The following is a 21,801-nucleotide window of genomic DNA, read 5'->3' as shown; positions in this document are numbered from 1 at the left end:
CTGATGAAGCCATTGGTACTGATGAGCGTGGGAAGATGCCTTCAGCCTGCAGTTCCAGTGGTCCCATAACTTTTCTGATGTGTATCATTTGGAGAAGCTAGTTCTGTAGACATTGTCTAGACAGACAGAGGAGGTGCAACATATGTTTCAGCACTTCATTGCTTGTTTTATCTTGCTAGAGCCACAGCTTTTGTGCAGGTTTTTCTGAGTTTGCTCTCGATCTGTTTTACTCAACGTGGAAGAGAGAACTAGGGTTTAGAGGATTTCAGGAATGAGTGAGTTTAAAGGAAAAGTATCCCTTGCAGTAAAGTGCGACATGCAGTGTTAGGCAGCCACACTTTCATCTGCCTCCAGTTGAATGCAGAACTGAGTTTGATTTCTGCCTGTTTTTCCCTCTCTCAACAGGTATTATCCACGCAGCAGAAGAAAAGGACTGGAAAACAGCCTATTCCTATTTTTATGAGGCATTTGAGGGATATGATTCAATTGACAGCCCAAAAGCCATCACTGCATTGAAATACATGTTGCTGTGCAAAATCATGCTCAACACGTAGGTGGCACATAGGTTGTGGGAAGAACACTTACATTGGAACAGGAGAGGAATTGCCTATTCCAGTCTCATAGCTAACCACACAACTGAAGCAACCACACTCAGCCAGTGCTGCTTTTTTTTTTTTTAAAACCAGAGCTTCTATTTCTTTAATATTTGAGCCTTGTAATCTCGTGTCTCCTGGGAATGCCCAGGTTCTCATTAGAAATTAAGTCCAAGACATTTTAGTTTTATAATGGAAAAGCTGAGCGAGATGATTTTGATGAGCACTTATGTGGAGGCATGTGAGAGTCAGGAAGTTTGAGGCTCAGTTGGAAAAGGTAACTGTTAATACCTGTATTTAGAAGCACAGTGACACTTGTTGAGTAAATGCTCTTTTCCTTCCCTTTTCTCTCCAGCCCAGAGGATGTGCAGGCATTAGTGAGTGGGAAGCTTGCTCTGCGGTATGCAGGAAGACAGGTATAGAAAACTCTCTCAGCTTTCCTTCATTAATTGGTGTTTGACTATTAGCGGTAAATGTGCCCAATGGTCTGTGATGAGATGTTAGCTGGGGTGGGATCTGAGTTACTACAGAGAATTCTTTCCTGGGTTCTGGCTGGTGAGTCTTGCCCACATGCTCAGGATTTAGCTGATCACCATATTTGGGGTCGGGAAGGAATTTTCCTCCGGGGCAGATTGGCAGAGGCCCTAGGGGTTTTTCACCTTCCTCTGCAGCATGGGGCACGGGTCACTTGCTGGAGGATTCTCTGCACCTTGAAGTCTTTAAACCACGATTTGAGGACTTCAGTGGCTCAGACACAGGTTTGATGCAGGAGCGGATGGATGGGATTCTGTGGCCTGCGTTGTGCAGGGGGTCGGACTAGATGATCATGGTGGTCCCTTCTGACCTTAAAATCTAGGATTGTCTCTCTCCCTACTTCAGCTGAGGCTCTGGCCCTTTGTTAATTCACTTACTGTGTTAGTCTCTTCACTGCTTTCCCCTGTATTGTTAAATGCTGGTGTGGGTGCTGGTAGGCCTGATCCTGTAATAGAAGCTGAGTGCACTCAGCACATTGATGTAGCATCTTGCAGGCTTGGGCCCAGCATGTACAGCTGAATTGTGTAATGCTTTTGCTTGTCTTAGCTCACTTTGAAAATCCCTCTTCATTCAGAGAGCTGAGCAGTTCTTGAGAGATCCAGAAGAGTATAAGGCGAAGCTGAGCAGCTAACATCTTAGAACAAACAGGATTTTTCTACTGAAATGAAACAGTTTGCAATTTCCATGTAATTCTTTAAATATGGAGGCCCTTTCTTCAAAGCAAGTGTTCGCCAGGGCTCTGGCTTAGTCTTAAAATAACTAATCCATCCATGGTACACAGGAGTGATCCCGCAGTAACAAACCAGCTTCTGCTTTTAATGAGGTGTAGGCCGAACATGGGACTAAGCCAGGAAGTCCTAAAGTCTGATCCAGGCTTAACCATTGACACCCACCCTCTGTGGTCTTCATGAATCATGTAACTAACTGTTCTGGCTCCGTTTCCACATCTGCTAAAGCCCAGGGGATGATGAGGGCTAGCTAATAAGAGGATTGTGGTAAGCACTGATGATTGAGAAGATGAAGTACCCGTTTCAGAGAGGATGAATGAACAGTGTCTTGTCTGTACCATATTTCTAAATAAACCCTGGTCTTTCCTACCCAGCTAGTGTATTGGGCTGCTCCATGTTCCATTGCATAAGATACTGCTGGATACTCCTATTTGTTGTCTCTCCACCCGTCCACCCCTCCCGCAAAAAAACCCAAAACACAATCATGGTATCTGAGCACTTCAAATATTACTTCCCGACCTCACAGGGGGATGTTATCCCCATTTAATAGATGGGAAAATGAATTGCGCAAGGCTGCACTCTAAGTTAGCAGAAGATATGAGAACACGACCCCATGTCCCCTGACTTCCAATCAGTGCCCTAACCACTAGACTACACTTCCTTTCTAATGCATCTATGCTGCCTGAATAATGCTGATTAACTTGAAAAGTAATGTTTCCAGCTTCCCCACAGTATAAACCATCCGTTTGTTTGGGAGAGTCTGCTGAAATGTTCTCAATTAAGTGGGATTGGGAGGGAATAAAGCACATTGTTAATCATGATGGGGTGATTTGAAAGTCTGAATCCTTGCAATATGCCAGGCCTAGCAAATCTTTACCAGAGCCATTTTAGCTCTTTATTAGTACTGATCCTCAACTCTAACACGCAGGGGAATGTTTCAGTCCTTGTTTCGGTCTACAGTTCTCCTTCCCTACAGTTACTAGGATGATGAGACATAAAAAATTCTCTCTCATGCAAGAAGTGCTTCCTGTAATACAGCCCATGTCACTCCCCGCTCCCCCCCACCAACCTGAGACAGCGTAACTGAGGTGTGAAATGTGATTTAACTGTCTAAAAATACCTAAATTTGCAGCGTCTGAAGGCAGTACTGAAATGTGCACGTTGCAGAACTGCAACTGAAGTTACTCCCTGCGTTCAACCTAGGCAGGAACCGCATCCTTTTGCTGCAGCTCTCAAACATTACAGAACTCCAGTCCTTTGTTAGCACGAAGCTGTTGTGATACTAGGTGACCTGCAACTGTTGGGTTTTTTCCTTCCTCTGTGGTCAGCTGATGTTCTTGTTCTGTGTATATGGAATTAAACAGACATGAGACTTTGTTGCAAAGGGAACATTCCTCCTTTTTGTAGTTAAGAACTTTCTCTGTGCTCCATTCAGCTGGCATAACATTTTTCTGGACACCTCCAAATACTAACACTAGCTCCATTTTCTCTTTGCAGACGGAAGCTCTAAAGTGTGTGGCACAGGCCAGTAAGAATCGATCGCTGGCAGACTTTGAAAAGGTAAGTGAGCAGGAAGACTCCAGATGGGAAGAGGTTGCGTTTCAAGTGTCGAGAGGATGGAAGTTTTAGTGCTCATGATGGAGCCAAGCTATGGCAGAAAGAATGTTCTTGTGGCATTTGCTTGAGTTGAAAACTAACTTCATTTTGACCATATTTGCTTTCCGTGAACAATTAAGTGGTCTAGTTCTAGCACTAATTTGTGGGGAAAAATTGAAGCTGGAATATTTACTGAAAGACCATTTTAAATTGCTTAGTTGATTGTAGCATTTGTGCTCTTCTGGCTCAGTATCACATGATTTGCATAACAACACGAAGTTTGAAGCCTGAATACTCTTAACAAACCATTTGCTAGTAATATGAAAAGGGAGGAAATTTGGAAACACTGAATAATGCAAAATTCTCAAGAATTTACCAACAGAGGTGAAACTTGACAAATTATCACAGAGCAAATTCTTATGCTGAGGGACAGAGCAGTGGTCCTGCTGCTCTGTAAACTTGTCCCCTTCTCCAGCCAAGAGAGGGTACATCTTATCTGTGACCTTCGGTACCCTGCTGCTATTCATAGAATCTCAGAGTTGGAAGGGACCTCAGGAGGTATCTAGTCCAAGCCCCTGCTCAAAGCAGGACCAATCCCCAAATGGCCCCCTCAAGGATTGAACTCACAACCCTGGGTTTAGCAGGCCAATGCTCAAACCACTGAGCTGTCCCTCCCCTATTCATGTAGTTGGTCTTTTCTGACCAGCAAGCTACTAAATTATGGACAATGGGAACTTGTGTTCACCGGGGATTAGGCTGAAGCCTACAGACTCAAGTCACAAGTACTCTAAAAAGGCTACTTTTTACTCCTCAAGGAATTCTGTGCTAAGAATTAAAAATTCTGTGCACAATGTTTTAAAACTCTGCAAAATTCTGCATATTTTATGTGTCAAAATAACACAATATAATCACAATTTTCAATTATTTTGGTAATTTATTTCAAAATACCTGTCAGCAAGTATGTGAATAACACAGACAACAAAAAAGATTCAGGATTTTTTTTGACAAATAGATTCCTTAGTAGGCATATTAGCACATCTATATGGCTCCACAGTAAGCGAGAGGGACAGAATCTTGCATGCCCAACCCTGCCCCCCAATCCAGGGGTGGGGCAAGCAGGCTTAGCCAGGCAGGATCCAGGTGTGGAGGGGCTTAGTGTGTGTGGGATGAAGGTGTGGGGTGAGAGGGTTCTGTGTGGGGCAGTCTGGGTGTGGGTGGCTCTGTGGGGAGTCCAGATGTGGTGGCGGGGGAAGGCAGATTTGGATGCAGAGGGCCTTATCAGAGGGTTCGTTGGGGGGAATGGGCAGGTGATTCAGGTAAAGGTGGCTGGGGCTCAGCAGAGGGCTTTGAGTTGGGGGTTGGCAGGGGATGGTGCTCAGCATGGGGTCTGGGTGCCGGGGACTCAGCAAAGAGGTCCATGGGATTCGGGGGGCTGAGTGTAGCTGGTTGTGGCTCAGTGGGGTGCGGGTCTGGGTTCGATGGGGTGGGGTGGGGCTTGACAGGGTGAGGGTTTTAGTGCGGGGGGGGCTCAGCAGGGGATGGTCTGGTTGCAAGAGTGGGGGTTGGCAGGGGAGTCTGGGTGCAAGGGGGGATCCAGATGCAGAGTGTGTGGCTCAGCAGGGGAGGTCTGGGTGTGGGGGGGTTGGAAAGATGGGGAGCAGTTCCCCGCACAGTGACTCCTCCCCCTGCAGCTGGGGAGTGATGGGGGCAGGAAGCAGGGTGGGGGTACAGAGTTTCCTGAAACTGGGGGAGGTTCCTGGGGGTGGGTCTGACCCAGCCCTGGGAGTGGCCTGTGCAGGTTAAGAGGAAGTTGTCTCCTTGCCCCCGCCTGTCCAGCCGGCCGGGACTTGCAGCGGGAGCCCGGTGCACAGTAGGAGCTACCGGTCAGGGTGTCTCCAGGTCCGGATGCACCATGAGAGGGGGAGTCTCGTTTGCACACCAGCCCTGCCCCCCGAGGTGGTGATTTACATCTCCCCCGGCTGCTCCTGATGCCCTAACCAGATATTCTCTCTTTTATCCCCTTTCCCCCACCCCTTCTGCCTGGGAGGGGTGCATGAATCAATTTTTCTGCATGGAGAAAGTAAAATCTGCAGGGGGCATTAATTTTGCGCTTGCACAGTGGGGCAGAATTCCCCCAGGAGTAAATTCTGTGGCTAATACCCCTTCCTTTCTTCATCCTCCTCATTCCTGCATAAAATATTCCTTTCTTGTAAGCCTGAAGAAATCCACTGCCTGCCCAGATTTTCATTCGTTTGAAATGATTTCCCGTTTGGATACTTCCATTGCTTTTTAAAAAAAATTGATCTGCCTGGGCTGAAGCCTTTTTTTAAAGATTCTTCAAGAAGAGAAAACAAGTTGAGGGGAGAAGAAGCAGGGACAGGAAGCTACCCTGTTATGCCAAACCCCTCAAAGAGGAGAACAAATGCATTTGCTTACCTAAGCCTCTGGGTCACATCATTATAAAGAATGTGAAGAAAGGTACTAATCAACAAGGTGCTTGAAAAGCATTAGGCTGAGGTGCCAGATACTGACCGTCAGGCCAAGGTAATGGGTAGTAGCAGTCTAACATCTGATACCATGCTGGAGGTAAGGGAGGCTATAGTCTGCCCTGACAGATGGGGGGACTTGGCTGTCTTCACTACCGTCTCCCAGCCTAATGATTTGTTCCCAACATGTCTCCTGTAGGCTCTGACAGATTATAAGGTGGAGCTCAGGGACGACCCCATCATCAACACTCATTTGGCTAAACTCTATGATAACTTATTGGAACAAAATCTGATCCGAGTCATTGAACCCTTTTCTAGAGTACAGGTAAGTGTTTCTTTACTTCCGGCAGCTTTTCCCCACTCATCCTTGGTGTGTGAGCTTCTTAGACACAAGCAGGGGCTGCTAGGCCAAGTAATCTGCAGGGGTAGGGAGTCTCTTGACTCACTCAGATGAGTTCTGCTGACCACTTGGTGGACTGGCACTTGAGTCCATAAGTCGTCGTCATCAGCTCAAAACGACTGGCTGTTACAGGGCTGATGGGGGACCTCAGAACTGCTCTTTCCTTTTTTCATTAAGCTTAGATGGGCATGTTTGTAACACCTTGATTGACAGTGTTTGGCTCTAAGGGGCCTTCCAAGGCACGGGTGAGGCTGGAATAAGGACTGAAGCAGTGAAATGATGACTCAGCTGTTCGGTTTGTGGTCTGTTCACCTTCAATTAGGATTGTATTGTGGTCTGAAGTCTAAATGAGATGAAGCAAAGGAACCCATCTGGGGTAGATGGCTGGAGTATTGAGTTGTCACGTAGAAAGAACCAGACCTTGTTGTTATGTCGTAAAAGCAAAACTAAAGCTTGACTTCCCGTATCTGTATTGGTCTTTCTCTCCCTTTATAGATGGAACACATATCCAGCCTCATCAAGCTCTCAAAGGTAAGAACATTGCTAGAAATCTGTGAGATGCTTTTAGTAAAGAGGGCAAAGAAACCGAGAGGTCAAATGACCACCATGAAATAACTCAGTGCATTAAACCTCCAGGCGTGGACAGCTCCACAACAACTAGAGCAAATGCCACTGTTGGGAAATCCCTCCAGTGACGGGTGCACTCACCACTCCATTTTCTCCTGATGCCCTCTGTAGGCTGCTGATCTCACTAGAACTCAGCCCACCGGCCAAGCACACAGAGTCAGTAGATGTGAATGAACCCCTTCTGGGGTAACAGAGGTCCAGCAAGGACTGTCGTTGCACCCATGGTAGTGTCTGCAGCCCTGTCTCTGGGCTTGGTTCTCAGGCTCTTCTGGGCTAACTTTAGGTTCTTCCCTGCCCTGTTATAGAGCACTGCCCCAGGACTTACTTCCTGGAGACTTTGTCTTCACTGATTCTCGCTGCCCCAGCTGTCCAGCCAGGTCATCTCTCCAGTTCAGTCCTGGGGGGGACAGACACCCATAACAAAGAGCTCACCAGACAGTCTGCCTGCCCTTACCAGAGCCCTGAGCTCTTTCAATTCCAGCCCTTTGCTTGGGCTTCTGATTGAGGCTTATCCCCTTCTCGGGGCTTAGACCACTTCCCCAGTGGCCAGTGAGGGAACCTGGGCCCACCCACTACTCTGGGTCCCAACCCAGGGACCCTATAGGTAGCAGCCATGTACTGCTTCCTTCACTTGGTTGCTGCTACGTTCCCTGGTTCCCTTCCCACCTGGCCTCTTCACCTCTGTCCGTTACCTTAGGGCAAGAGTCCTCAGGTCCTCCTGTGCCCAGGTTCAAGCAATGCAGCCCATCAAGCTCCCTTTGGCCAGAGTGGAGCATCCTTCCTTGCGCCTTTGGCCCCAGTCAGGAACTGACCTGCTCAGGCTCTGCAGCTGCTTTTATCTGCGCCTTCTGGGCTCTGATTGGCTGCAAGGGGCCTCAGGGCCTGGTACACCCTGTCACCCCCACCCCACCCCCCCAGGGCAGGGGTTCCTATGCAGTGTATGTTTTGCTTGGCAAGAGAGATGAGCTTCCCTACAAAACCCTCCTCCTGTCCCCAGGTCCTGCCCCTGCCACTCCCACCACTTGCTGACTCTTCTACGTTTGAAGAGTCTGAAGGAGCCTCCCTATAAAGTGCTGTAGAATTTTCCATGCTCAGTAACCCTTCACTGAATCCATCTTAGCCCTTCTTAATCCAGGTGGGCAGCAAATGGCAGTCCAGGGTATAACTGCCATGAACAAACCTTCTCGAACGGTCCTTGACTTGACTTGAAAAGCTCTTAAAAGGTAATGGGCCAAACTAGTTGCTCCCTTGGCTAGAGTTTCACCAGGGCTGAACTTGGCACAGTGGCTGTGCAGATCCCCACTCTGTCAGCTTCCCGCAGTGCCTAAAGGGAGACTCTCAGCACCTTCTCCTCTTGCTCTCAGGAGCACCCAGAAATGCCCTTGCCCCAGACTGTCAGAGCGGCTCCAAACCCAGAGCTGCCATGTCAGGTGATGGAGAGCATCTTACTCATGGCCACGTGGTTGCTTCCACCGTACAGCCTCATTTCCAAGTGGTGCGCTCCTAACTCAGCCCCTGGGCGCACAAACGTTCCTCTCCTAACGTAGCAGAGAGTGGAGAACAAGGGCCTGACTCCCAATGGGCCACTTGCTGGCTGTAGCAGGTCATCAAAGACTGGTGCATGGTGAAGCTTAGCTAGCTAGATGCTTGCTGAGTCAAGCAGGAATGCTCCAAATCCCCTGCCGATTCCAGGATGTACAAAATGAAGATTGTGACGCGAAAAGGCAATAGGTCGCTCGGGAACTCTGATCGTTAAAAGGTGGTTCCTGGTCGTGGTTGCTCTGACATCCTGCTTTGCCTAAAATTGACTAATTGCAAGCTAGTCTGTATGTGAGATCTGGCTTGCAAAGCTATTCAATTACAAATGCTGAAATGTTGCTTGGAGACATTGATCTTTATATCCTGTCAGGTCTGTGGGTTGAGGGGAGTAAAATCCACTGCTCTGCAGTTAGCTTCAAGAGATTATTTCAATTTCAGGCTGATGTGGAAAGGAAACTGTCACAGATGATCCTGGACAAGAAATTTCATGGTGAGTCTCTGCACCCTGTTGGATCTTTCCACACCTTCCACTCCATTTTTAGATGAACAAGTGAAAGAAGCTTGTGCATGTTCTCTTAACTGCTCTCTCTCCAAATCTTAAGCATGTGTCCTAGAGTGTTATCACTCTAACTCCAGATGATGCTGACAGGCCTAGAAAGCAAATAGAGGTACATGGGAAAATACTGAAAGGATTATGGGCTGTATCCTGGAGGTCCTGAGCATCTGCTATTTTGGGAGCTATGTGATGTATCCTGGAGGTCCTGACCCACCTTCCTCTTACTTACCTTGTAACACCAGCTGACTAGTGGGAGCTCCATTGGTGCCCGGCATGCTCAGTAACGGCTTCCACTTGAAACCAGAACTCCTTTGCCAACTCCTGGCAAAGAGCTGAAGGTCACTCCTCCATCCACCTCATGCTGGAGGGCTAGTGCCTAGTACAGGGATGGACAAACTTTCTGGTCCCAGGGCCACATCTGGGTGGGGAAATTGTATGCAGGGCCATGAATGTAGGGCTGGGACAGGAGCTTGGGGTGCGGGAGAGAGTGCAGGGTGTGGGAGGGAGCTCAGGGCAGGGGGTTGGGGCTGCAGGAGGGGTGCGGCAGGGGGCTCAGGGCAGAGGGTTGGGGTGTGGGCTCTGGCCCGGCCCCACTTACCTGGAGGGGCTCTGGGGTGACAGCGGGGCGAAGGCAGGCTCCCTGCCGGCCCTGGCCCCGCACCGCTCCCAGAAGTGGCCAGCACCACGTCCCTGCGGCCCCTGGGGGGGCGGGGGCAGAGAGCTCTCTGCGCTGCCCTTGGCTGCAGGCATTGCCTCCTGCAGCTCCCATTGGCCGGGAATGGGAAACCGCAGCCAATGGGAGCTTCGGGGGAGGTAGCAGGAAAGAGGTTCTCCTGTCCTGAGTGCCCAGCACAGAAAGCCAGTCCTGCTAGCTTAGCTGGGCAGAATGGACGGGGGATAGGGCAGTGGCACAACCCTGTTGATTAGAGAATGATTAAAGCATAGCGGAAACCAAATACAAAAGGGATAGAAAATGAAAGGTAAATCTCCCAGCTGCTGGAGTCGTCGTCATCAGAGAATCCAGCTCGCTAGACTGATAATTGGAGATGGGTTGGAGATCCCCTTGAGTAAGATCCCCCCCCACACTCCCCCCCCCCCGGTAGGCTGCTCTCGCACAAAGCGGGTTTCCAAAGTGCTGCCTTCTGGATCCCCTATTCCACATCCCCTGCAATGTTGTGTTGCAAAGAACAGGTTAGCCAGGTGCTGGGATAGTGCCGGTAAGCCCGGGTCAGAGGAAATCCTGACACCTTTCCTCCATACACACTGTGATAGACTTACTGTTCTCTCTAGCATGTGCTTAGCTAAAACTCAGAAGGCAGGGAAACCATTTTTATAAATAAAATGTTTCCACCGAAGCACTTGTTTTGTGTTGTAGAACCGCGCCCCGATCCCTAAAACCACCCTTCTCTACTATGTAGCTCTAGGGGTGAGAGAGATGCTAGGGGAGCAGTGGTCACAAACCCTGGCTGGAGGGGCAAGGGCCGGATGTTTAATATGGGGAGATGGCTGGATAAATGCCAGTGGAAATGAATTCCACACCCTGGAGGCCACCACAGCATAGGCACAAGGTCCGACCTGAGACTTGATGGCTGGATCTGACAGAAGATGCCCTCGGAAGTCTGTCTAGCTCACACGTGCGCTGCTGTGTAACCAGAGCTTTGTGTTTGTAGGGATCCTCGACCAAGGGGAGGGAGTCCTGATTATCTTTGACGAGCCGCCAGTAGACAAAACGTACGAAGCTGCTCTTGAGACTATTCAGAATATGAGTAAAGTAGTGGATTCACTCTACAACAAAGCCAAGAAGTTAACATAGGTGAGTGGGTGTGAGGAGCCGAAGCACACAACTGCTCAGGGTCATTTCTTTTGGCTCCTAAGCCTAGGTACAGCGTGTGCCTATGCTTTTTGCTTCCTTCCCCTTGATTGACAGTGGCTCTTTTCTCTTGCAGAGTTGACTTTGGTAGCTGTCATTTGGAGAGTGTGTGTGACAGGAGAGTGAAACCTTTGGGAAAATGCTAGGAGACTTTTTTCTTTGTTCTACTTTTCGCTCGGAAAGTTTTTAAACGTCCTCATCCGGTGCATCTTGTATTCCATACGATGCGTGTTCCAGTTTCCATGTAACGTTTACTGGCCAAACTTTGTATCGGGGGGGAAATATTGTTTAAAAAAAGAGGGATTCTAAATAAAAGGAAAAAGGCTTACACTACCTAAACATGTGCTTTCCACTTCCTGAGGGATGGCAGAGAGAGTACAGCAGGGGCAAGGTTTTATCCTCAATAGCTACCCGGCTGCCAAGGAAACAGTTCCATTTCTTCCCTCTACTCTGGAATCGGAGACTTACTGACCGTGTATAAGAAGCCACGTTTTATTCCATTTGTACTGAACCAAAAAACCCTTATGTACAGACTGCTGGTTTATTTTTAAATCTTAACACCTTTAATACCCCCCCAAAGCAACTCCATATTGACTCCCAGAAGCCCACACATAGGGAACCCACTTCAGAATTGCCACTGAGCTCGATCAGCTCAAAGGGTAGAAGTAACGGCTGCAACTGTCTATATCTAGGCCTGCTTCTAACAAAGGGAACAGCAGAGGGTTCCCCCGGAGGCCTGTATTGCATGCTATTGTTTTCAAATAGTCTAGACTCTAAATGTTTGAACCCCCCTGTCCCCCCGCAGTGTTGGGAAGAACAAGTGAGCAGGTGTTCTCTGAGTGCTCACCTCTCCGTGAGAGCCAAATGTCCAAGTGGGAAGGCAGTCTGCTAGCATAGGCACTGATCAGATTGTCATTATTCACCTCTGCTGTATAGTATATTTCCTTAAACATCTGATGTAAGACAAATCGGCCCCTCTGGAATGAGCTTGTGTAGCACTCGCTAGTTACTGTTTCAAAGTGATATACATGGGAGGTGGAGCATGGTGTATTCCAGCATGTTTCATTTTATGGTGAGATTACTAGCAAGGTTTTAATGCAATTTGGGCAGTGTAAGCTTCTGCATCTCTGTCGTGCTGATCTTTATTTTCCTTCCCCTTTGTCTCCCTTTCTCTCTCCCTCTCCATGTTTTCTTACTAAATTTATATTTTATAAAAGGGTTCTGTTTTACCAAGAGAGATTTTGCCTTCACACTAAATCTTAGACTGGCTGATTTTTTTTTTCTTTTCCTGCTTTCTATCCACATATTTTAACTTTCTCTGGTATTTTTTTAAACTCTGCATCTCATCCAGTCGGTCACTGTTTGGGTTTTTGGCACCATCAATATCAAATGTACAAACGGTTCTTGCTAACCAACACCAGGTATATCTGATGTTCAGATGAGTTCCAATAAAGTAATTTTTTTTTCAAAACCTGTCTCCTGTCTTCAGCTGTTGAGGCAGAGAACATGCGTATTTGGTGGTGTTCTTTGGCCGAGGGGAGTATAGCTTATAAAGCAAGCTGCATATCCATCCAAAGTGCACTACGTTAGGTGATGGGATATTATTTCTTTCTGAACATTAAAGCTTGAGAGAGCATGTTTTAAGAAGCATCACACAGGTCTGCAAAGCAAAATAACTTTGTTTATTGTTTGACTATGACCTTTCAACCTTCCTGGAAAATGTTCCCACACCTTGCAGCTGTAGAGAAATGGAGCCAAACTTTGGAAAGCGCAGTAATGCAGTTCACAGGCTTTTTTAAAGCCCAGGAGAGATCTTTGTTATCTCATGTGATCTGCATAACACAGCATGGATTTACAGGTGAAATACTGGCATCAGGCCCATCACATCTGCTTGAGCTAGAGCATCTCTTCTAGGAGGAGACATCCAGTCTTTTATTTAAAGACTTCTACTGATGATGGATCCACCATATCCATAGGTAAGTTGTTTTGTTTACCCTAATTGTTAAAAATTTGCTTCTTCTGTCTTGTGTGAATTTCAGCTTCCCATCGTTGGCTCCTGTTATGCCTTTCTCTGCTTGATTAAAGAGTATTCTACTGCCAAATCTTCTCATGTATGTGTCTCTAGACTGTGATCAAATCATCTCTTAATCTTTTCTGGAATAAGCTAAATAGCTTGAGGTTCCCAAGTCTCTCACTGAGGCAAGCGTTCTGGACTTCAAATCATTCTCATGGCGCTTTTCTGAACCCTTTCCGATTTTCACACTTTAAAAAGGATATTGGTGTCCCCAGAACTAGATACAGCATTCTGGTGATGCATAGTTTATACTACCTCCCTATTCCTACTTAATATTTCCTTAAAAGCAGCAAAGTGTCTTATGGCACCTTATAGACTAACAGACGTTTTGGAGCATGAGCTTTCGTGGGTGAATACCCACTTCGTTGGATGCAACCCACGAAAGCTCATGCTCCAAAACGTCTGTTAGTCTATAAGGTGCCATAAGACTTAGTCTGGATCTGTAAAAGCAGCAAACATGGCTACCCCTCTGATACTTAACATTTCCTTGCTTACACATCCAGGGATCATATTAGCTCACTTAGTCTGATGCGATGGCTAAGAGCTTTGTTCAGTTAGAAGGTTTTCCTGGAGTCTCCAAGCATTAAAGATGAATCTTTAATTAAAGATTGACATGTGCTGAAACCTCCAGGAATACATCCAATCAAAACTGGCAGCCCGAGTTGGTTCCCTACCATGCGGTTTTTAGAGTCCCTGCTTTGCAGAATACAGTTCTCCGTGTGGAAGGTCGTCCCACCAGCCTCAACTCTTACTTTACACACACACAGGTCTGTTCTACGACATTAGCATAACTGCACCTCATCTGCAAGGCTTCAGTGGGTTTTTTGAGTGAAACCTTGAATCTGTATTTCCAGGCTTTCCAAAGGAGTTTGTAGATTGCAATGTTCTCTTAAAGCAATTCCCAAAAAGCCCAGTGACCTGCCATCTACTGCACTGCCAGTTGCATGAAGCTTTTCCCCTGGGATTATTGTAGTTTTGATTAGCTGCAGGGCGCTCTTAAGCATATAACCCACAAACTGGGGTGTCTTTGGAAAACTAAACCTACTAATAGAAATTCATTCATGCAAGAGGATGCGGCACCTCTGCTCAGGGCGCCGTGGCAATCAAAGACGTCATTTAGATGTGTAAAGAATGGAATAGGAAATACTAAGGTGTTATAAAATCCATGGTCTGCCCTCACCTGGGTTACAGCATTCAATTCCAGTCACCCCATCAACTCATAGGACTGGAAGGGACCTCAAGACGTCCCATCCCCTGCATGCATGGCAGGACTGAGTAAACCAGTAGTTCTCAAATGTTTGTACTGGTGACCCTTTCACATAGCAACCCTCTGAGTGCGACGACCCCCCCCCCCAAATTAAAAACACTTTTTTGTATATTTAACACCATTATAACTGCTGGAGGCTAAGCAGGGTTTGGGGTGGAGGTTGATGGTTCATGACCCCCTATATAATAACCTCATGACCCCCTGAGGGGTCCCAACCCCCAGTTTGAGAACCCCTGAGCTAGATGATCCCTGACAGGTGTTTGTCTAACCTGCTCTTAAAAACTTCCAATGATGGAGATTCCACAACCTCCCTAGGCAATTTATTCCAGAGCTTAACCACCCTGACAGAAAGTTTTTCCCAATGTCCAACCTAAATCTCCCTGCTGCAATTTAGGCCCATTGCTTCTTGTCCTGTCCTCAGAGGTTAAGAACAACAATTTTTCTCCTCCCTTCTTATAACAACCTTTTATGTACTTGAAAACTGTTATGTCCCCTCTCAGTCGTCTCTTCTCCAGACTAAACAAACCCAACTTTTTCAATCGTCTCTCATCGCTCATGTTTTCTAGACTTTTAATCATTTTTGTTGCTCTTCTCTGGACTTTCTCCAATTTGGCCGCATCCTTCCTGAAATGTGGCGCCCAGAACTGGTCACAATATTCCAGTTGAGGCCTAAGCAGCGCGGAAGGATCACTTCTCGTGTCTTGCTACAACACTCCCCCTAATACAGCCCAGAATGTTGTCTGCTTTTTCTGCAATAGCGTTACACTGTTGACTCATATTTAGCTTGTGGTCCACTATGACCCTCAGATCCCTTTCCGCAATGCTCCTTCCTAGCCAGTCATTTCCCATTTTGTATGTGTACAACTGATTGTTCCTTCCTACGTGGAGGACTTTGCATTTGTCCTTATTGAATTTCATCCTATTGACTTCAGACCATTTCTCCAGTTGTCCAGTTCATTTTGAATTTTAATCCTACCCTCCAAAGCACTTGCAACCCCGCCCAGCTTGGTATTGTCTGCAAATTTTATAAGTGTGCTCTCTATGCCATTATCTAAAGGATCAAAAATAAAAGGGGTCCAGAGTTGACAAGTGATTAGAGGAACAGAAAGAAACACATCTGTGTGAAGAGGTTGAAAAAGTCAAGAGTCTCTAAGTGACAGAAATTCTAGTAGAGCCAGTGGGATGGTGGTGGTAAAGCTCCATACTGTTTTGCACACACACGGGGAGTTGATCTGCTGTGAGTGTGTTTGTTCAGTAGAAAAACTCACTGCATGTGCCTCAATATTTGGGGCAAAATCTGGCTAACTTTTGAATTTTCTGAAGAGTTTCAAGAAACTTGTTGGCGTTCCAGTTCCAATAAATAAAAATTAACCTCACAGCTTAGTTCTCTTTTTTTTTTTTTTTCCAAGCGTCTTTGGCTAAACTACACAATATAGAAAGTAAAGGGACTGGCCAGTGCAAATTCAATGCTGCCTGGATTATGTAATTTTGTTACACCGAAGATGCTTTTTTCATTTATCTAAATTTCCGTGCTCTCCTCAAACGGTTGAATGGCTTAAGAGTTCCACTCTTGAATCAGCTGAAAGGCAGGTGTTTGAAAAAACATTTTTCATTTGTGGAAAAACTCTCTCCTTCTAAAAAATCCTGATGAGAACTTGTTCAGAAACAAGTTCCATGTTTAGGAAATAATTTTTGAGACCAGCTTTGTTCGTCGTCTTCCAAGCCAACTGCATTCTGTGGATCTGGGTCTGGGTGTAAATCGTTACTTATCATTTTAGTCAATTTCAAAACACAACAACTCCAGTTCCCTGGCAAATGAACACACACGGCGCTATGTCCTGTCCTGTTGCGCTCTCTTATGCCTAACACAACTCCTAAAAAGCGAGGAAATGAAAAGTTAATACTGACAAAAGAACGTTCCCTTTACTTCCTTCCCTAGATGTGCACTTCAACCTTAGTATCAGTGCCCTACACCACAACCTTGGCTCCCCCAGCAGAGCTGCCCCTCTTCCAGCCATTCCTGAGCCTAGGGTGTTAATTGACGCCCAGTGCAGTGTTTTTGTGTTTTAATTAATAGAGAATAAAGAAGGCACTCCTAGTCCTCTTCGAGTGCTTGTTCACGTCCATTCCAATCGGGGGTGTGCGCACGCATGTGCACGATGGCCAGAAGATTTTTCCTTTAGCAGCATCTGTCAGGCTGGCCTGGCCTCCCCCCCCCCCCCCCGGAGTTGTGCCTTCATGGTACTCAATATAGAGCCCTGCCAACCCACCCCTTCAGTTCCTTCTTACCGCCAGTGATGGTGGCTGGAACTTCCCTTAGCAAGCGTGTTCTGTAGTCATTGTATGTAGTTAAGTTAGTGTCGTCTTAGTATTGGAGTTCTTAGTAGATCTGTTGGGGGTTCCCCCACATCCTGCCTCCCCGGAGCCGTGGTATGGCGCAGTTCCTGCAGTTTAAAAACTGTGTGACCTGTGCAAAGCACGTGCCGAAGAGCAATCCACACTCTGTGTTTACGGTGCCTGGGGACGGCCACCAAAAGGATCACTGTAAGAACTGCCACGAGTTATGCCCTAGAACACGTAAAGAAAGGGAACAGCTGCTTACGGTGATCCTCATGCACGCCCCCACTATGACCTGGGCTCAGGGGACCCAACTTCTAACGCTTCGGCCTTGACGCAGAGTGCCCCGGCACTGTTCTCGAGCTCGGCGCCGAGAAAGGACTCGTCCCGAGACGCTCAGCACCGACATGGCACCTCATGAGGCCCAGCTGAAAGCAAGCACCGATCCCACTCACTGGTGCCTCAGGAGAAAAAGGAAGCCGGACAGCCACTCTTCTTTGGCTAAATCCAGAGACGGGAGACCCCAGGTGGGCCATAGCTCTGGATCCCCCGCTGGGGCTGTGTCAACTTCTGCCCAAGTGAGGCAGTTGAGTCTGGCCCCCGCTCGGTTGCCGGTCCCTGCACAGCAGCTACAGCTCTTTTCGATGCCAGAAGCTTGCCAAGCTGCTTGGGACTTCCTGCACCTTACGGCACCATTCTCGCCCCCCCAGGAGGGAAGAACCTTCAGTGCTGGTGGACCCACCCCGCTCCCGGTGCAGTTAAGAGGGAAGCCGGCTATGATGTCGAGGTGCTCCCCCTCTCCATGTCCCTCGGCACCGGCTCACTCGGACAGAGAGCCTACCCGCTCCCCGAGCTCTCGACACTCAAGGCACCGAGGCTTAGCTCCTCCGTGGTCTTCAGTGTCAGAGACCTTGGAGTCAGAGTCTGACTCTTATCACTCCAGGAGAAGCAGGAGCTGCAGATCGAGGTCCCGGAGAGATAGGAGGGAGCACCAGGTGTGGCCTCCGCAGTGGCAGACCCCACCTCAGTGGCCCTTCTGGACCCTCTGGGCCTTTCACCAAGGACAGGGAAGAACCCAAGGTCACCACCTTGCGACATCTTCTGTGGCCTCAGACACCTTTGTCCCACCATCAGCTACGCATCAGTCCTCAGCACCTACCCACACACCACCGCCTCTGACAGCGGCACCATGGTTGACTCCAGCACTGTGCTTGGCACCGACCTCGGCACCGCTCTTGGCAGCATCCTCATGCCCGTCTTCCACACCGGCGCCTGCGGTGTAGTCGACATGGGCGCTGATGTCGGTCGGAAACGGGCCCTCGGCCTTCGCCGGTGCCTGCGATCAGATTGGCACCGGCTCCATCGACGGTTCCTCCCATCATAATGATGGCGGTGCCAACACTTGGTCCGAGCTCCGCCTGGTGCACCACTAGCACCAACGCTGCTCCAAGAGGCTTGGGACCCCTGGGGGCGGATAGCAGGGAGCATCTGCTCATAAACGCTTCCTCCTCTTTGTCCCCGCACGAAGCATTGACGGGTACAGCCGTAGCCTTGGCACTTGAGGACAACAGGGCGGGTGCAGCAGTTGCTGTGCAGGGCCGCTCAGGGTCTGGACGTTAAGGCCGAGGAGGTAGTTGAGGAGGCTGATCCCATGGTGGACATCCTCACACCCTCAGGAACTTCCTGTATTGCCCTTCCACTTACTAAAACCATTGTGGACACCCCCAAGACCCTGTGGCAGACCCCAGCTTCCTTGCCACCCACTGCCAAGCACAATGAGGCATTGTTCGAACCCTCTGGAGGGCACAAAATATTTATACTTCCATCCACCCCCTGAGTCTCTGGTGGTGGATGCGGCTAACCAGCATGAGAAACAGGGCTTCCAAGAGCCCTCCCCAAAAAACAGGGAGGCAAAGTGTCTAGACGTGGTTGGGAGAAAGGTCTATTCTTCTTCGAGTGATTGCTCCTATGCATTCCATGTAGGTGTGCGCGCCGTGCGTGCACGGCTCTTCGGAACATTTTTACCCTAGCAACTCCGGCAGGCCGGCTGGGCGCCCCCTGGAGTGGCGCCGCTATGGCGCTGGATATATACCCCAGCCGGCCCGTCCGCTCCTCAGTTCCTTCTTCCCGCCCGTGACGGCCAGTTGGAACAGTGGAGTGCTCCTTTACCTCCACAGCCCTAGCGTTTCTCTATTTCCTACGTGTACATAGTTGGTTAAGTTAGTTTAGTTGTTAGATTAGTTGAATAAGTTTAGTTAGATATAGTATAGTAAGGGAATTAGGGGGGTTTAGCCCCTCTTCTTCCACAACCAGTGCGGGCTCATGCCCAAGGCACCGGGGTTTAAGCCCTGTGCGGCTTGCCAGTGGCACATGCCTGTCGGGGACCCGCACGACTCCTGCCTGTGCTGCCTCGGGGAGACCCATCGTCCAGATAAGTGTCCCATCTGCACAGCGTTTAAACCGAGAACTAGAAAGGAGAGGGACACTTGCCTAAAGCAGCTCCTTATGGAGGCGACACTTCAACCTCCCACGCTGACCCCAGCGGCACCGAAGTCGTCATCGGCGCGCAGCGCACCTGCGGCCCCAAGCCGCTCCGGTACCGAGGCTGCTCGAGCTCCGCAACCGGCACCGGCGTCCCGGCACCGTTCCCTCTCTCCAGTGAGGAAATGGAAGACGGCGCAGACGGCCTCTAAGCCGCATGCTCCGGGACCGCTTGCCCAGCCACCACCGGCGCCTCCGGTACCGGCTGCGGCGGTGCACAAACCGTGCACGGTACCGTCGACTCCGGCGCCGCAAGAGCCGTTGAGTCCAGTACCGCCCTGCTCCCCGGTGCCAACCGCGGTTGAGCTACAGCTCCCGTCCACGCCCGAGACCTTCTCGACGGCGAGAGAGCTCATCGAGCTCACAGAGGCACCGAGCCTCCGGCCCCCGGCACCGCCGGTGCGGGCCGTTCAGTCAGCGGGCAAGCCGGCGATGATGCGGCCGCCTCCCCCTGACGGACGAGATAGACGACGGTCCCGGTCCCGCTCCCGGTCCCGCAGATGGTCACCGCTACGCTGATCCAGGTCCCGGCACCATTCACCATCGCGGTACCGCTCCCCATCTTGGCACCGGTCGCAGTCCCGGTACCGCTCAACATCGCGGTTCCGGTCGCACTCCCGGAGACGCTCCCGGTCCCGATCACCCGACCGTCGGTACCGAGGGAGGTCCGGATCCTGGTACCGTTCCCAGCACCGCGACTCCCGAAGCCACTCACGACGCCGTCGGTCGAGGTCACGGTCGAGCTCCCGGCACCGGTCGAGCTCCCGGCACCGCAACGGTCGCTGGTTCCACTCTCCATCCCGGCACCGCGATGACCGGCACCGATCCTTGGCACCGCCCAGGGACATACTGCCGGCATCCACGGCGCAATCTTTCAGCGCCTCTGCCCCGCCTTGGCCTTCTTGTCAGCCCTCAGTCGCCTCTCAGGCGGGCAGCGGGAGAGCTTTCCTGGCCAACCCCCAAGGCCAGGATCACGGACCGCAGCAGTGGGGTTTTTGGGTCCCCTGGGCCTACCACGAGCCTCAAGGACTCCCCTTTCCCCCGAGGCACGTGGGCGCCGAACATGGGGTGCCGGAAGCCACGGTGAGCAGACCTCCCCCATCACCACCGGGTGAGGCCCCGTCACCACCTGGTCCCGCTCAGCATCCAGGGTCCGAGGCGGCTTCACACCCCCTGGAAGAACCAGCTCCAGAAGCGGTGGTCCAGGGTCTGTCCTCATCGTCCTCGCCGGATGAGGCGGTGGCGGGGGCTTCTACGGCAGACCCCCCTCCTATTGACTTGCGGGCCCTCCAAAACCTTCTTCGCCGGGTGGCAAAGGCTATCGACCTCCCCATGGCGGAGGTCCCAGAGGATGACGACCCGGTGACCAACGTCATTGGAGCTGAGGCCCCGCTGCGGGTGGCCCTGCCCTTCATCCGCACCATACAGCGGAATGTCACTACCATCTGGCAGTCACCGGCGTCCGTCCCTCCTACCGCGCGGGGTGTGGAGTGCAAGTACTCGGTCCTGCCTACCGGATACGAGTACCTCTATACGCACCCGACTCCGGACTCCCTCGTGGTACAGTCCGTAAATGACCGGGAGAGGCATGGGCAGCCCGCTCCGGCGCCAAAATCCAAAGACGCACGGCGCATGGACCTGTTGGGCCGGAAGGTCTATTCGGCGGGTGGCCTCTAGCTCCGGATTGCCAACCAGATGGCTCTTCTCGCTCGTTACACCTTTGACATCTTGTTGTCCCTGGTGAAATTTTCAGAGCTGATCCCAACAGCCTCACGTCAGGAGTTCTCGGCCCTCCTGGAAGAAGGCAGAAAAGCCTCTCGGTCCTCCATCCAGGCCGCTCTGGACTTGGCGGACTCAGGAGCCAGAACCCTGGCCTCAGGTGTGACCATGAGGCGTATCTCCTGGCTGCAGTCCTCCACCTTGCTGCCTGAGGTGCAGTACACCCTTCAAGACCTCCCGTTCAACACTCAGGGTCTCTTCTCGGAGAAAACGGACTCCAGGATTCAGACCCTCAAAGATGGTCGGATTGCCATTCGCACCTTGGGGATACACACACCGGCTACCCAGAGGAGCTCATTCCGGCAGCAGCCCTACCGGCCCTTTACCCAGGCCAGGTCACGGCCGTATAATAGTCGGCGTGCTAACTTGAACCGCCGTAGACCATCGGGGAACAGGCGCAACCAGACCCAGGCCCCTTCCAAGGCCCCTCAAGGGCCCAAACAGGCCTTTTGATGGGACGCCCGAGGACGGCCCATCAGTCTCTTTCCCGGATCCTACCCCATTATTTTACAACCGCCTTTCCCACTTCCTTCCGGCGTGGTCCCAAATAACATCGGACAACTGGGTACTTCGTACAATCCAGTCTGGTTACCGCCTTCAGTTTGTTTCGCCCCCTCCTTCCCACCAACCTTCCCCGTCCCTCTTCAGGGACCCCTCTCACGAGCAATTCCTCCTACAAGAGGTCGAGACTCTGTTGAGCTTGGGTGCCATAGAGGAGGTGCCGCACGACATGCGGGGCAGGGGATTTTATTCCCGATATTTTCTCATCCCCAAGGCGAAAGGAGGTCTCCGACCTATACTAGACCTCCGGGAGCTCAACAGGTACCTGCTCAAGCTCAAGTTTCGCATGGTCACCCTGGGGACCATCATTCCC

At 50.3% G+C, this 21,801-nt stretch overlaps 1 protein-coding gene across 1 annotated transcript in view; it reads left to right on the top strand.

The window, feature by feature from the left end:
- The window catches only part of PSMD11 (proteasome 26S subunit, non-ATPase 11), a 30,251-nt gene extending 17,851 nt beyond the window's left edge, over positions 1-12,400 (top strand). Inside the window, exons 7-14 of the mRNA XM_044999655.1 lie at positions 406-550; positions 949-1,009; positions 3,353-3,415; positions 6,137-6,262; positions 6,833-6,868; positions 8,942-8,993; positions 10,730-10,872; positions 11,006-12,400. Of these exons, the coding sequence (XP_044855590.1) occupies positions 406-550; positions 949-1,009; positions 3,353-3,415; positions 6,137-6,262; positions 6,833-6,868; positions 8,942-8,993; positions 10,730-10,872 (626 nt within the window). The 3' untranslated portion in view covers positions 11,006-12,400. The remainder of the gene's footprint in view (positions 1-405; positions 551-948; positions 1,010-3,352; positions 3,416-6,136; positions 6,263-6,832; positions 6,869-8,941; positions 8,994-10,729; positions 10,873-11,005) is intronic.
- The last annotated feature ends 9,401 nt before the right edge of the window (positions 12,401-21,801 follow it).

The sequence above is a fragment of the Mauremys mutica genome, chromosome 25 (genome assembly GCF_020497125.1).
Source record: "Mauremys mutica isolate MM-2020 ecotype Southern chromosome 25, ASM2049712v1, whole genome shotgun sequence".
Lineage (NCBI taxonomy): Eukaryota > Metazoa > Chordata > Testudines > Geoemydidae > Mauremys > Mauremys mutica.
The sequence above is the reverse complement of the archived record's forward strand: the minus strand, read 5'-3'. Positions and strand labels throughout refer to the sequence as shown.